The sequence below is a fragment of the Bison bison genome, unplaced genomic scaffold (genome assembly GCF_000754665.1).
Source record: "Bison bison bison isolate TAMUID 2011002044 unplaced genomic scaffold, Bison_UMD1.0 scf7180017864474, whole genome shotgun sequence".
In the NCBI taxonomy this organism is placed as follows: Eukaryota; Metazoa; Chordata; class Mammalia; order Artiodactyla; family Bovidae; genus Bison; species Bison bison.
Window position 1 is genome coordinate 816,297 of NW_011495035.1, and position 17,043 is coordinate 833,339.

At 43.3% G+C, this 17,043-nt stretch overlaps 1 protein-coding gene across 2 annotated transcripts in view; it reads left to right on the plus strand.

The window, feature by feature from the left end:
- The first annotated feature begins 6 nt into the window (after positions 1-6).
- MITF (microphthalmia-associated transcription factor) overlaps positions 7-17,043 on the plus strand; it is a 228,457-nt gene continuing 211,420 nt past the window's right edge. For both annotated transcript variants that reach the window (XM_010861986.1, XM_010861987.1), the window contains exon 1: positions 7-203. In XM_010861986.1, coding sequence (XP_010860288.1) covers positions 100-203 — 104 coding nt within the window. In that variant the 5' untranslated portion in view covers positions 7-99. The remainder of the gene's footprint in view (positions 204-17,043) is intronic.

A 17,043-nucleotide genomic window follows, 5' to 3' on the forward strand; every position in this document is an offset into this window, starting at 1 on the left:
GGGGGCACACCGCTCGGGGGACCCAGGGCCCGCCACCTCCCCTCCGACCCCGGGCTCGGTTCTCAGTTTGGAGCAGTGCGAGGACGGGAAGCTGGAGCCATGCAGTCGGAATCGGGGATCGTGCCGGATTTCGAAGTCGGGGAGGAGTTTCATGAAGAGCCCAAAACCTATTACGAACTCAAAAGTCAACCTTTGAAGAGCAGGTGAGTGGTGACAGCTGGAGGGAGGCGCGGCCCGCACCTGGGGGACCGGTTGCCTCCCACTCTGAGGCGAGGAAAGCAGCAAAAAAAAAAAAAACAAACTTTGAGACGGAGATTTGGCGAGTGACCGCTGTTGGGCCGGGACACGTCTTTCATTCTCCGGGCACTTCTAAAACTGTTTGGGAGGAGAGTGAAGACACCTGCTGGTCTGGCGTCGCATCACCCCTAGTGCCCACTGCTTACGCTGCCTCCACTCCCACTTGTCCCTTGGAGCAGATTAGGTGTCTTCTTCCTCTCTGTCCTGTGGCCACTCAGGACATTTCCAGTGTTTACTAAGAGAGAGGTGGTCAGTTGAGGCGCTGAGAGTAGAGAGGGTTTAGTTCCACCCCTCAGTTGTGAGGTAGCATGAGGCTGGAACTGGAAGCTTCAGCAGTGCTTCTTCATCCGTCTCAAACCTTCCTGCCGGCCCCTCACTGTCAATAGTGTTTGGGTGAAGGGGCCTGGCTATGGGGGGAGAGGGCCCAGAAATCATGGTGAAGGAAGGACTGAATCCGGAGTGAAGGCGTGTGATCACAGCTGCTGGGGCATGGGGGATTGGTACTTGTGCAGTTAGGTTCGTTTCCTTCAGGGCTGTGTCAAACTGAATCCACTTTGGGGAAGAACTGCTAAGAGCACACCGACTGACTGGGTGGCTGAAGCAGCCTCTTGGCAGATGCTTCAGGGAGATTGGAAGGAAACCTCCTATGCAGTTAGTTGCCTAAAACCAGCCTTTAGTTGGTGGTTTCTCTTCATAATGGCTGTTTTGTGTGTGAGCCTAGATTGTGTGTGTTGGGGGTTGGGGATGTGGAGTAATAGTGTGTAAAGGGTATTGTTGGTTATGCTCATTGGGGCTTTATCTGTATTCGGCTGAAGGGACCAGTGTTTTACCGAGCAGTCTCTGCTTTTGCTTCTATAAGCAAATGCTTACATGGCCAGAATGAGGGAGGGAGAGTGTGTGTGTGTGTGTGTGTGTGTGTGTGTGTGTGTGTGTGTGTAGTCCTGAAAGACATGAATTAACCGGACTGTTTGGAACATTTTTGATGGTAGCTGATACATAACATTAAATAAATTTGAGAGAGTGAGGAAAATACCATCTGGAAAAACCCAAATGAATGCCATGAAACTCACGTTGGAGGATTTGGGGCCTGTTCTTTTTCAAGAGTCGGCAAAAAAAAAAAAGACTTGCAAGGGTTGAGCATCCTCAGGAGCTAGCTTGCACGTGTAAAGAAAATTTCGGGGATGTGGGAAGCGCTGGTTTCACACGCTGAAGCTGGAAACAGGTGCAGGATGGAACCGGTGCACAGAGGAAGGCTAAATGAAAAAAGTTGTAAAACTTGTCTGTGGAGCAGACACATGCTCTTTGAAATAAACCAGTGAAATAAAATCTGTGAATAAATATATGGGGTTGGCAAAATTTCCCTATAGTACAGTTTTCCACAGTTGTCTGATGTATTGTCATCGACATCTGTTGTGTGACTTTGCAAGGGCTGCATGTTCAGGGCCCCCTCCTTGTGGCTTTTTGTCTTAAGTCTTTGACTGGGACCTCCCTTCTTGTAATCTTGGTTGGAAAAAGTTGAAATCAGAAGGGGAAGATGGCTGCAACTGCCTTGTCTATCAGTTGTATTTTCTGGATTGTCTTTTGGAGTTGAAGATATGTCTAGAATCCTCCTAAAAAAGAAACTGTTAATTGCTCAGTTGTGTCCAACTCTTTGTGACCCCATAGACTGTAGCCTGCCAGGCTCCTCTGTCCCTTGGATTCTCCAGACAAGAATACTGGCGTGGATTGCCATTCCCTTCTCCAGGGGCTCTTCCCAACCCAGGGATCTAACGTGGGTCTCTTGGATTACAGCCAGATTCTTTACCGTCTGAGCCACCAGGGATGCCCCTAGAATCTGCCTACTTGTCATCAACTCCTCTGCTCCCACTTTGGTTCAGACTGCCACCTGGCCTCCCTGGCTAATTATCTCTTACCTGTTCTCCTGACTTTATCCTTGCTGACTCTCAGTGGATTTTTCAACACAGGAGCCACAATATCTATGTTAAAACTGGTTTTCAACCTGAATGGTGGCTTGCCCCACTCAGGGGTCATTCAGCAATGTCTGGAGACATTTTTGGTACAATGGATGAGAGTTACTACTGGCCTCTAGTAAGTAGAGAGTGGAAATGCTGCTGAGCATTCTCCAGTGCTCAAGACAGTCTCAAATGAAGAATTATCTGTCCCCAGATTGTTACTGCTGAGGTTGAGAAACCTCATGGTAAATGTATCACATCATGTTCTCTCTTCAGAACCCTCCCTGGTATCAGTAAAACTCGAGACCCTTAAAGTGGTCCAACACAGACCACTTTATGGGCGGGCTCCCTGTCAGCGCTGACTGTGTGTGTCTCTTGTTGCTGCTCTCCTGGCTCCCTCTGCTATAGCCAGCCTCCTCACCATTCCCGGAACACTCCAGACCTCTCCACCTCTGGCCCTTTGTAAGCTGCACTTGCTGGAGCCAGCAAGTGCACTTTCTGTCTTTGTCCGGAGAGCAGTAGCGTTCATTCCCTCCCCAGCCGACTTCATGTCTTCCCTTAAATGTCATTCCTGCCTTGAGCATGCCCTGTGCTGTGGCTCTCCTTCTAAACTCTGTGTCCCTTGCTCTGCTCAGTTTTTCCCACAGTACTTGCATTATGACCTAGTCTATCATTTTCTAATGGGTTCCAATTATGCTATGTTTCTCTGTACTAAATTGCAGGGTCCAAGGGGACAGGAATTTCTGGGTCTTCCTGGTTTACTGTGGTGCCCCCAGAACCTAGAACAGAGTTTCATCATCAGTGCTGTTGACACTTTGGACTGGATAGGTCTTTGCTGTGGGGGCTGTCCTGGGCTTTGCAGGATGTTTAACAGCATCGCAGGCTTACCTGCTCAAGGCCATAGCATCCCTCCTCAAGTTGTGACATCCAAAAATATGTCCAGACACCACCAAATGTCCATGGGACACAGACTCACCCCTGTTGCAGATGAAAAGGCCTAGAACAATGCCTGGCACAATAGTGTTTTGTTGTTTGACTATGTGTTGTTTTCTCCCTTTGTATTTAATTCTGGATGGGCTATTTGATTCTGGTTTTTGCATTTAAGGCTGCCTTCCTTTTAAAACAGGTATCCACCGTGCTGTCTCCAAAGAGGAGTTTATATATTCTTCATTTGGATTAGGCTTAGATGTGCAAGTGTTTGATGAGGAAAGACAGTTTCATTCCTAACCCAGACCTCCTAGACTTTAGGAATGTGAAGCCAATGGATTTAGGTGATGGAACCCCACTTTGGTCACAACGACTGGAGAAGCTGTGTCCTAGAGAGACACACACAAGAGTAAAGGGTCTCCTGAAGAAATGTTTGCAGTTTGGTTCCTCCCCAAAGGTTTTTGAAACCTTGGTGTATTCTCCTGGAAATGAGCCGCGAATGGTGGGTGGCAGAGGAAAGGTGCCAAGTATGAGAGCGTGAACCCAGATAGCACACACGAGCACAGTCAGGTCAGGGTCAGATGTGGAACCACTGAATGGGTCCCTCTCCGGGAAGGGACTCTCTGTAGGGCTTTAGGTCCCGAAAAAGATTTTTTTTAATATGTTAGCATCTTTCAGGTTCATAGTTCTTTTGTTTCATTTACTTGGTGCTAAATTCTGTGGCTTTGTAGCTGCTAATGCCCTTTTCCTGGACAGACTTCAGAATTGATTTAATCTAATTCCAGTTTCTCCTCTTCTCAAAGTTTTAATAATGGTTTAGATAATGGTTCTTTAACTTCCCACAAATTAGAAATGGGAATGAAAGTGAGTATTAGGTTTATATTGGCAGGATGAGATAGAGCAATGGTTCCCAGATGCTGATTCAGAGAGAGGTGTGTGAAATTGTTGCAGATTTGTATTCAGATGAGAAAGAAAAGATGGTTGTGTCCAACTCATGCTCACATGCATGAATTTCCATGTAAAGCCACTGCCATTTCTTGGATTTATTCTGAGATTTTTCCTGGGCTTCCCAGATGGCACTAGTAGTAAAGAACCTGCCTGCCAAGGCAGGAGACATAAGAGATTCAATCCCAGGGTCAGGAAGATCCCTGGAAGAGGGCATGGCAACCCACTCTGGTATTCTTCCCTGGAGAAGCCCATGGACAGAGGAGCCCGGGGGTCTACAGTTCCTAGGGTCACAAAGAGTCGGATACAACTGAAGCAACCTTGCATGCACCCATATCTTCCTATTAAAAATACCCTTTCCTTTATAAAATGAAATGAATGATTGTTCATTCTTGGCAAGACTGAACTGTCTATCTTTTATTGATTTCGGAAAGTTTTCTTGATTTTTCTTTCTGTCTAATCTGTAGAGAATTACTTTACATGGAGATTTAAGAGGATTGTTCTGTCATTTCTGTCCCTAACAAGCTAAGTGACCTTGGGGAGGCTGGGTGACCTCTAACCTCAGTTTCTTCATCTGGCAACTGAGGGGCCTGCCTCCTAAGGGTCTTAAGGACATTAATTGTGACATTGACTATGGAAAAGTATTAGCATGATGCTGGGCACATATTTAGTGCTCAGTAAATGTTAGCAGATGTTCTTGTTATTTCTCTATTACTTAGCAGTGAGTCCTGACCTTCCAGAATGTGTTTGCATTTGGTTGACTCTGGCTTTCTTCTCTAAGGGCTGGCTCTAAGGGCCAGCGTTGTTATGCAATAAAATTATCCCAAGTTTAGTAAAATCTTTTTGCTTTTCCTCCTAATGAGGTGCTGCAGATAAATCTTTTGTGTTTTATAATTTTGATGCAGTCCTTAACAGTTTCTTTATGCTGGTTTAAGAAAAAAACAAAAACAGAACATCGGTGGCATCATCACATACATACAGATTCATATTCTACACATATCTGTTGAGTACCTGCGAATTCATACCAATGAACGCTGTTAACATTTACTGAGGCCGCACTGTGTGCCAGCCCCTGTCCTAAGTGGTTTTACATGTGTTAACTTGCACTAACTGCTTGAGATGATAATAATAAATAAGAACAATAATGTTGTGGATTATAATTTTAAAAACAAGTAACATGCAGTCCTTACTACATGCCAGGAATGATTCTGGGTATTTTACTTCTGTTAACTCAGTTAAGTCTCACTTCTACCTTGGGTGCTTGTATTTTTGCTGTTGACATTTTACAGAGAAGGAAACCAAGGCATCACGATTAGGTGGGCCTGGTTCTGGCTCTGGTCCTGGGCTCCAGTGCACTACTCTGGGCTGCCCTGTGAAAGGCATGGGGCCTGCCTGTGCTGCGTCTTCTCCAAAACTCACCTCTGCAGCGGGAGGGAAGGGAACACACAGATCCAGCCAAACATACAGGACGGAGTGTGATAACCAGGGGCATGAGCCATGGGAATGTAATAGAGGAAGGGAAACTGGGGTGGAGTTTTGTCAGTAAATAAGGGTATTCAATTTTGGCATTGAATGTCAAGCAATACTCAAAGCATAGTTATTTATAACATTAAATAAAATGTTACATGCCTTGGAAGGCATGATCTTTTTTTTTTTTTGCTATGAACCATTTTTAAAGTCTTTAATGAATTTGTTATAATATTGCTTCCATCTTAGCTCCCCGTTCAGGGATTAAACTTGCACCCTCTGCATTGGAAGCATGGAGTCTTAACCACTGCACCCCCAGATACATTCCTGCCTTTATACTTGTCACCAGAGTCCCAGCTCTTCCTCTTGCTCTGTGGGCACCTAGGGTGGCAGAGACTGGATCCACATAGACAGGTTCAGAAGTAGCCATGCTTAATTAAGCACAGTGCCCGTGGCTTTGCTACTTAACTGATGTGTGTGTGTTCACAACTAGACTCTTAGCCTCCTGGACTCTTAATTTCTTTACCTGTGAAGTGGAATCTATAGAAGTGTCTTCTTAGGATTGGTGGAAGTTTTAAAACGGAGATAACATGTGTAAATGTGCTTTGTAGCGTGCCTAGCACATGCTAGTAATATTAATTTCTTCTCTTCTATTTTACCATGATTGCAATTTCCCCCCTCCTCATCACAGCACTAAAGCAAGTGCAGAATTATGTATCTGAAGCAAAATAGACAAGATTGAAGTATGTTAACCTGGCAGATGTTCAGATCTTATTATGCACATTGCTTGTATGGTATGATTAGATGGAAAACTTGATTAAAGTGGGATTCTAAGTGTTGGTTTTGTGTGTTATTGGAGATTTCCTTTTCCCGAGTACTGCTATTTATAGAATTATTTAAGTGTGTGTATGTGTGTGTGTGTTTAATTCCCTTTGAGTTCTGCAGTGCCGTTTGCACAGGCTGATGTTTATATCTGCTCCAGTTGTGCAAGAAGTGGAAAATATCCTTTTTTTAGAACAGGTCACATGTGCTTACTGTCAGGAATAGGACCTCAGTGTAAAAAAATGTATCTTGGGACAAATCAAAGTTACTAAATTTCCCCTTCCAACTGCTTTGTTTCAGAACTGGCAGTATTAGGATAAATAATAGGAGAAAAATTTGGCTAAATTTTTTTTTTTGGTCATTTTTCAAGGACGGTAAGCAAGAGTTTCATTTGTTTTGTGTGTGTGTTTTAAGTATAAAATGTACTTTGCTGTTAGGTCTGTCTCATCAAAGTAAATTATAAAAATATGTTTGACTCATCTCCAAATATGCATTATTTGGAGAAAACAGTCAGGAAGGCGGGTCGGAGATAGTCACTGTAGTTGCCCAAGCTTTTCATATTGTAAAGACAAATGTAGAGTTTATAAGGAGGTTTTTGTGAGTCTGGTGAACAGTGTGTACTTGAGGGCAAGGAATCACAGCAAGCCATGAAGGCTGCATCTTTCCTGAGCCAGCTGAGGGCGAGAGGACCAGCGGGCAGATCTGAGATCTCTGTTGAAACACCCACACCCTATTTCTGTTCCGAAGGACTGGGGACCAGGCTCCTTGTGTCTCTAGGTCTGGTCTTAAACACGGCCACCTTCTTTCTTTGCTGCATCCTCCTTCCTGTGGCCTTTCATGCATGCTGTGAAGGTTAAAGACATACACCTTTGGAGTGTTCGCACAGAGGTTGAACCAGGGCAGGCTGAGAGGAATGCAGTGCTTCAGGAAGTGGAGACATGGTGAGAGAAAGACTCACCAGGAAGTAAATGATACCCCAAAGTCGTGAGCCCCTGTTGTCCTCCCCAGGTCATTTCTCAAACGTCACTCGGTCGCTTTCAGCAAAGGCAGTATAACTTTGGGGTCAGAGGGACATGGAATTGTTTGTTTTTTTTCTTTCCTGTACCTACCTCATTTCTCCCCTTCTTTACAACACTTATTTATTAAGTGCTTATCGTATGACAGCTCTTTGCTGGTGTAGGGAATCAAAAGTAGAATCAGACAGACTAGGTCCCTGCTAGCATGGTGCTCTCATCTTGGAGGTGGGGGGTATAAGCTGATAATGATGCAAATAGATGAATAAGACAAGTTTTCATGCTAGGAAAACGAAATAGAATGTTATTGATATAGAGTGCCTGGGAAAGAAGTGCTTTATTGGATGGGTCTTTAGAAATGACCTCATAGAGGAAGTGATTTGCAGTCACCAAATGTCTGAGTTAAAAGTGCAGATCTTGGTGCTGCCATTCGCTAGCTGTGTGACTTTGGACAAGCTCACCAACCTCTCTGGGTCTGAGTTCCCTCCTCTGTAAGATGGAGTGAAAACTACCTTGCAAGGCTGCTGTGAAGATGAAAGGTAATGCATGAAAAGAGGTAATATATGAACAATGGAGAAAGACATGCAGGCATTCATCTTCACCATAAATAAGTGTTTATAACTAAGTCTTAAATGTTTTTCTAATGTCCAGGGAGTCAGAGATTTATGCTTGTCTTTACAAATCTACCCCTGGACTAAACATGGAGATGGGTCTTGGTATTTTTATTATCCTTCCTTTCTTCCAGGATCGTCTTACTTGAATTGTCCCCTTGCTCATTTCACTTTTGTTGCATTGAGATCATTCTGGTCTGGCCATACTTCCTTTATGTTTAGGAACAGTTTTTGGCTGCATTTTGGTGCAAAGGAGAGGGCCATGTCACCTAGGATTAAAAAGTAAAGCCTGAGATTGATTTTAGCAAATACACACGTACACCACAAAGAAATGACCCACGTAGAACTCCTGACTCCCAGGGCTGTTTTCAGCCCCTGGGTCACATGCTTCCTGTCTACACTGATGTGAAAATGTCAGTGTTCGTGCAGAAAGTAAAAGAAGAAGCCTCTCCTCCCACGCACCACTTCCAGCTTCCATCAGAGTTGACATCCATAGGCAATGGCATGTTTTAATTCACTCCTTTACGAAAGAAATCTTCAAAGCATTCAAATTACAGTAGCTGTGTTCTTTGATTCAGGTGTCCACGGGAAAAGGGTCTTGGGTTGCGTGGGAGCAAATGTTTTAAATCCGAACGTGGTAAGTTGAAATTTTAGGGAAGGCACTGGTAGAATGGTGTCTTTCTATAAGAAAATTGTGGGCTATTGAGCAATTTCAGGAAGGCTTCTGTGGCCTGCGCCCTTGCCACCCCCACCCCCGAGTGGGAGAACTTGCTGACACATTCACACACATTCCCCTACTTTCCCGCAAGGTCAAGAGCCGATGGGAAGGGTGGTCGTCCCCACTGATGGGACCATGTGTAGCTTTTGTAGGATAGGTTTTCTTTCTGGGAAGCTTAACTTGCTTCCACTGGAAGAAGATTTGAGGCAGAGAAATGTTATTGAGCCCAGTGGTTGAGGTTGTATATCAGATCAGGATAAAATAGACAGGAATGCTGTACTTACTTTGGTACCTTTTCTGTGATATGTTCCTGAATATTAACTGGTTCTAAAAAACATACATTAATTTTTTAACTGGAGATTGGAAACTTGATGAAGGGAAAAGCACACAGAAAACATAAGGATGATTTTCCTGTTTAACTTGGAACCTAGCGCAATCCCTATAAAGCCTACCTGGGCACCTCAGTGAGATGTGGCCACCTTGTTCCTCTTGCCTGAACCTGTCCCAAACAGTTGGAGGTGGTATTCACAGGCACTCCAATATTGTAACAATCCCTTCTCTGTCAAAAGGACTGAGTATACTTCTGTTTAATTTTTTTTTGCATTTGAAATCTTTTAGCAGTAAATGAAAAGGTATTATTTCGGGGTCAGATTGCTCTGTGTAAACTGCAAATAACTTGAGAAATAACTCAAACTCAAATAACTCATAAGTCTCAAATAACTGCATAACTTGAGAAAATTGGCATCTCAGCCAATAGAACCTTTTGCAACAAATTTATAATACTTGGGGCAGAGAATGACTGTGAATAAGCATAATGACTGTGAATAAACATTAAAATAGTATTGGCCAGTTAGGATCATTTCCTTTTAAGGGAAAAGGATGACACCAACTATGTATTCTTGAAAAGTCTGTTCATTTTTCAAGGTAGAGTTTACAATAGCTTATGTAAAAGAGTCTCTAAAAATATAAACAGCTGGCATGATTCCTGGTGACATTCCAAAAAAAAGTTTGCCCGTTTGCTCCAAAGAAGCATGGTTAGAGAGTAACCTTTGAGAGAAACTGGCCTCTGGCTTGTGGTGTATGGGACAATCGGTGGTGGGTAGACTTTTTGGAACCACATCTTGCATCACCTTGGCATGGTCATTTATCCACTGGTGTTTAGGTAGATAAACACTAATCACATCTTATCTAGATGAAGGCTGGAGGTATAAATGCTAAATGACGGGGTCGTGAAATGCAACTCTGTCGATATTGATAGCGTGTGGGTGCTTTATATCACTGTTGATTCAGAAGTGAATGAGAGAATTTGATGCTGTTCACTTGATCATAGTATTGCAGTTGCTAAAATGCACGCTTTAATGGCAAGGGGCTGAATGGCAAGAACAATTAATTGGGATTTGTTTCTGGAGTCAGTGATATACACGTCACTCTGCTGGCCGAGGTACCCCTCTTTCTCACTCTTGGTTTCATACACCTGTCATCTTTCTAATCAGATTTCACTGGCAGCCAGCTCCCTTGTCCTCATGTGTTTCCCCTAGTGGGCACTTTTATTTTGCCTGCCTGTAATCACTTTTCCAAATTCTTGTAACAGCCCCTTCCCACATGCTTAGCCTACATGCTTGAGTTTCATGGCTTTGGGGTGGAGAAATTGATACAGGCTCGCCATGCTTCTGTATCACAGGGATCGGTTTCAGGGAGTTACATGTAGACTAATGTAATGAATCCCAGGATTTGCTTGGGTGCTCACAGAGAGTCTCCTTTTATTTCCATTGATCTTGAACTTGGGAAGGTTGTTGTGTTTTAGAATGAAGCCCTAACTTGGAGGCAGAGAAAAACTAAGTCCTTATTTTGGGTTAATGTTAGTTGCTATAATGAAGTGGCAGATGATAATCATATAAGTAGTAGTTCCTGGTAGGCAGACAGCTTTCCTCCATGTGACAAATCAAGAACCCAGGCTCCTTCCATCTTCTGGTTCTGTCATTGCCTAGAACCCTGGCATCTTTTGTGTCTGATGGTGGAAAGGAAGAGGAGAAGGTATAACTTAAGTCCCAAAGTGACAGGCATCACTTCTGCTCAGATTCTCTGGCAAGGTCCAGTTTCATATCTAGGTCTGGATGCCAGGGTGGGAATTGGGAAAGAGAGACCCCAGCTGAGCAGCAAAACCTCTAACTTAGAAAGGAGAACCCACTTTTGGTGGATAGCTAGCTATCATCACCATGGTCCTAGTAGGAGGGTTTTGGCTTCTGAATCGAGTTGTGCCTATCTTTGCTTAGGTTTATCCTTGGTCTTTTCTGTTATTTTATTTTATATCTTTTTTTTTCTGATTAAAAGTGGTTAATTTGAATTTTCTGTCACTCCAGTGGGGGCCACCTGAGCTGATCCATTGTCTAAAGCCCACCTGTCTGCATTGCTTCCTATTTCCAGTTCACTGATTAAAATCACCACCCCATTTCCAAACAACAACAGTATATCCACCACTACCACCATCACCTTAGTGCAATCATTTTCAAAATATGGCCTCCAGAGCAACAGTTTCAGTGTCCCTTAGTAACTTGTTCGAAATGCATATTCGCAGCCCCTACCCACGACCTTCTGAATCAGAAACTGTGGCTGGGGAGTCCCAGCAGTCTGTGTCTTTCAGTAAGTCCCCCAGGACATGCTGATGCGCACACACTTCCCTAATGCTTTTACCATAAGTTCTGTGTCTCCATAGGAAAAATACCCTGGATTGGAATATATTTTGTAAAAAAAAAAAAAAAAATAGGGTGTTGCTTGTTATCGTCAGGCTAGAGAGGATCATTGATAATCACATACTGATTTTAAAAAAAGGAAAATTCCCTCTAGAATGTTAGTGATCAGATGTACATTAGTGAAACCTGGTAGGGTGCTGGGTTGTCCAGATGTGAGCTCTGAGTGACTTGGAGTTAACCTGGCTGTACTCCCATAAGGAGCCCTCACCCAGGTCTCAGAGGGCTGTAGTTTATCAGAGATTTGCAAAGTGTGAAACTTGAAGCACACTGCAGTCACTTGACTGAATGATTTGGTTGAGAAACAGAGTGATGGTGGTTTTGAGTGTGCCCGCATGACCAAATTGTTTTCCACAGAACTTGTGCTGAATAAAATTTGAAATACGACTGTCAGCCTGTTTTCCTGTCTTAATGAATTCCAGACAGTTTGTAGAATGTGGGATCTTCCAAAACAGAGGGGCGGGGTGACTGCGACCAGCCAGCCTCTGTTTAGTCGCATGTTAGGGTGTCCCGACATAACAGATTGTCCCCTTCATTCTGAATCTCACCAGGCCATCCTTCTGTCTAAAGAAGAGGGCATGGCAAGGCCAGTGTTATGTCAGACAAGCAGGGCCTATAGGGTAGATCTGGACTTCTTACTTGCCAAGAAATTCAACCTCTTCTTATTTTCAATCCACTTAAACCCAAGCATTTTGATTCTTTTGTTTTTTTCTTTTGCTGCATGCTGACCTTCTCCAGACAAAAAGCCCTGATGCTTTTTTGGCAAAGAATCTTTTATTATTGTAAACTGGTTAAGAGCTGTAAACAGTTGAAGAAGTCTAGAGTTCTGGGTTCAACCTTCTGAGTAAGAAGGATTAACTTAAATTTCAGTTTGACCAGCTACTAGTTCTTTTTTTTTTCTCTTTGAGCAAGTTATTCCTGTAGTCTCTATTTCAACAGAGGACTAAGTGGGGTGAGTGGATAATAATATTATCTAAGTTGTAGGATAATTGAGTGAATTACAAAGGAATACTTGACTTAATTCCCCAGCCCAAAGCCTGTGCTCAGTAACCAGGCTCTCACTGTGATTCCATCTTTGCCCATAGCACCAGCAGGGTGAAATGAAATGAATTTTTGACTTGAAATGAATTTTTAGTTTGAGACACTGCACTAAGAGAAAATGACTCAAAGACAATGAGCAGGAAAACAAGAGGGTTCACAGAACAGAAGGGGAGTGGGGCCAGATTATCTCTTGGTTAGATGATCCAGAACCATCATTCCAACCCAGGCCAACTCTAGCCAGATTCTTCTGTAGGGTTCTTCTGAGCCTCTTTTTGCTCATTGGAGTCTTATGTTGGCTTGACCCTGGGCTTCTGAATCTACTAACCCAGTGATTCTCAAAAGTGAAAAATTAAAAATGTTAGTCTCTCAGTTGTGTCCAACTCTTTGCGACCCCATGAACTTTAGCCCACCAGGCTCCTCTGTCCATGGATTCTCTAGGCAAGGATACTGGAGTTGTAGCCATTTCCTACTCCAGGGGATGTTCCTGACCCGGGGATCGAGCCCTGGTCTCCTGCATTGCAGGCAGATTCTTTCCTGTCTGAGCCACCAGGGATTAGCATGAGGAACTTTTGGAGTAGATGCAGGTTGAACAGTGATGAACTCCGGGATGCCTCACAGGGAGGTATTTAAAGACAGCACGTGCTATTTACGGGTAAGGCATTACTTTTGTTGCCAGAACATTCTTTGCCTTTATCAACATGTTTCCCTTCATCGTAATGATAGGCCAGCAAGGTGAAGGAATAAATAATGAGGTGCACTAACTTAGGTTTCTCAACACCGTGTAGGGCAGCAGCCGAACTCCACGGCTGTGTCCACACCGGCGTCTGTCATTCCTAACTGTCACGTTTCGACTTGGCCTGTAGTGAGTTCCTCCTTTATCTTTTCGCATTTCACAGGACAGTCTCGTTACACAGTTACCTTTATCCAGTAAAAGCTGTAATACCTCATGTTGTCAAAGTTCAATATCTTTGTATCTTTCATTCTTCTAGAATTTTTTCTGTCCTAGTAGCACGGCGTAGCTATTTTAGAGCCTAAATATCCACACCAATATGATAGCTTGCTTTTCTTTTCTTTTTTTCAGCTTTATTGCAGTGTGATTGACAAATAAGAATTTTATATATTTCCGGTGTATAACATGATGCTTTGGTCTGTGTATACATTGTGGAACAATCACCACGGTCAAATGACACGCTTTGCTTGAGCCTCACAGAGTTTCTCCCCCAAACTTGTGGCTAAACCAACCACCGGGAAGCAGAAAGGGAGACTAGTTTGAAGAACCTCCATCTTTCTCAGAAGAAAAATTCCCATTATCTCTTGCACGTAAGCGGAGGCCTTCATCAGTTACAGCTTAGACTTGTTACCTGGGTAATGAGGGTCCCGGCTGCATTGGCTGGCTGGGAAGGTTTGGTGAGGTAGTGAGAGCACTTACTGTAGTAAGGGTGCAGTGGATGCTAGCTGTACCTGCTGCTGCACCTGCATTACTGTTGCTCTCTGCCTCCTGCTCCACCCAAGTGCTGCTACTGGTGTCATTGCCATTAGAATTTAGGAGTTTACATAGGAAACACAGAAGTGGTTCATCTGTACAGGTGCTGCTGACACTACCGTTGTTCTGTCACCGTTAGGCACATACAGTCAGTTTTTATGTGTTTGGGATTCTTGCAGTGAGTTTTCAAACCTAGACTTGCATTTGGTTGTCACCCAGCAGTCTTCTGGACCCCTTACCCCAGCTATCAGCTGTTGTGTGCAGAGGAATGGGAATTAGTTTGATTCCTAATCAGTGGGAGACATTTCCTACCAGTAACCAGACATAGATTCATACAAACACATATGGAATTCTCAAGGCAGCATTTTTCAGGGTATTTGCAGCCTTTTTGTGGTACTGTCTGGACTGTTTGAAATTTGGTTCTCTGCTCAACAGTTCCTTTCCTGAGTTTTATAAAGAAACAGGGAAAATGACAGTTTCTCTCTTTCCATGTAATTGAAATCCACCCCCACCCCCGCCACATCCATACCCACACGCCCACAGAAGTGAAAGAGGTGGTGAGTTGGATACTTGAGGGTGAGATCCAGTGTGTTTGGGGAATTCCTGAGCATAGGACAGGATGAAGCGTGAGAAGGATGGCCAGAAACTGCCCAGCCTGATGGGTTTCTGAGCTCTTCATTTTAGTGAGCGAACAGGATGAATCGGCTGTGTAGGCTGGAGTGGAAAATGAAGACACGCGTAACTAAAGGGAAGAGGAAATGGGCAAAGGCAGTTTGGGGAGTTTTCAGAGTACATTTATGCCTTGGGTGTCTCAACAGATGGACGTGAAGAGATCTAACTCTTCCTCTGTTTTCTTAGAGTCATAGTTTGGGAATGATTTGGAAGATCCTTGGGCAAATTTTCCTTTCCCATGAGGTAAAATGATACTCAGTAAATATTTACTGAGTCCACTGTGGAGTCTGGAGATGATGGTGAACAAAGAGAGTCAACCTTAAACTGCTGTTGCTTTTGGCACATGCGTGGCTGCCCAGGGCTAACACGGAAGCCACAGCAGATCATCCTGGGCCAGAGGATCCCTTCCTCGGGGGGAAGAAAGGAGTGTACTTGGACTCAGTTACCCTGTGAAAGAAATATGCTTAAGTGACATATTTATTAAAGGAGAGTAATGTGTTATTTGGGGCTTCTCAGGTGGCTCAGTGGTAAAGAATCTGCCTGCCACTGCAGGAGATGCAACAGATGCAGGTTCGATCTGTGGGTCGGGAAGAGCCCCTGGAGAAGGAAATGGCAACCCACTCCAGGATTCTTGCCTGGAAAAATCCCATGGACAGAGGAGCCTGGCGGGCTACAGTCCATGGGGTTGCAAGGAGTTGGACGTGACTGAGCAACTGAGAACACACACACACAATATTAATCCAATATAGCCAAATATTACCAAGTCAAAATGTAGTCAGTATAAATATTATTATTTTTTGATTGAGGTATAATTGACTTATAACATTATATTACTTTCAGGTATATAATGTAATGATTCGATAATTGTGTATATTGAAAAATGACCACCACAAGAAATCTAGTTAGTATCCATCACCATACATAGTTACAAAAATTTTTTTTCTAAAAATTTTTTCTTGTGATGAGAACTTTTTAAAGATTTATTCTCTTAGCAACTTTTAAATACACAATGCAGTATTTTTTTTTTTCTGATTTTTATTTAAAAATTAATTTAAAAAGTTGAAGTATGTTGATTTACAATATTAAATTAGTTTCAAGTATACAGCATTATGATTTATTTTTGCAGGTTATACTCCATTAAAAGTTATTATAAGATAATAGGTATAATTCCCTGTGCTATGCAGTATATCCTTGTTGCTTATTATAATACAGTATTATTAACTATAGTCACCATGCTTTGCATTCCATTCCATGACTTACTTATCTTACAACTGGAATTTTTTTCTCTTTGACTACCTTCACTCTTTTTGCCCACCCCCACAACCCCTGTGTCTGGCAATCAACATTCTGTTTTCTGTATCTGTAAGCCATCCCCTCCCCGCCTTTTTTTTAAGGTTCCACATGTAAGTGAGATCATAGATAATGTAGGGGATCATGTATAGTGTAAGTGAGAAACATATTTGAAACTGATTTGACTGAAGACAGCCTTTAGCTGTCACCTTGTTTGAAGCCTTCATTTAAAAAAGGATGTGTATTTTAAGAAATCAAGCATCTTCTACCTATAAATATATTGATAGGAAATATTTATTTTATTTCTGTCAGTCGTCACCTGAAAGAGGCCCCAGGAAACATGTAACTTGTAAATTCCCTGGGCACCTGCAGGATAGTGAATGTCCAATAACAATTTCTTGAATAAAGAACTACCAATATAAATGGGCTTCCTTGGTGGCTCAGATAGTAAAGAATCTACCTGCAATATAGGAGATCCAGGTTCGATCCCTGGGTCGGCAAGATCCTCTGGAGAAGGGAATGGCAATCCACTCCAGATCATAGCCAAAAGGAAAAAAAAAAAAGATTGATTCATTAACAGAGGAGCCTGACACGCTATAGTCCGTGGGGTTGCAAGAGTCGGACATGACTTAGTGACTAAACCACAGCATTGAACTAAGGGCTAACAGAGTCATGTCTGAAACAAGATTATCTAATACCTGTGCTTTCTCCATAAGATACCTCACAGTCTTCTCACCCTCAGCACCACTAGAGGATACCTCAGCACTAGCAGGGGCTTGCCTGGTGGTTCAGACGGTAAAGAATCGGCCTGCAATGTGGGAGACTGGGGTTCAGTCCCTGGGTTGGGAAGATCCCATGGAGTAGGAAATGGCAACCCCCTCCAGTATTCCTGCCTGGAAAAATCCCAGGACAGAGGAACCTGGTGGGCTACAGTCCATGGGGTCACAAGAGTTGAACACAACTGAGGGACTAAACCACCGCCAGACTTTCGGGTTGTCAGTAAAGTTACCAACAGAAAACATAAGAATGCAGATAGTGTAGTGCTGAATGAGCCCCCA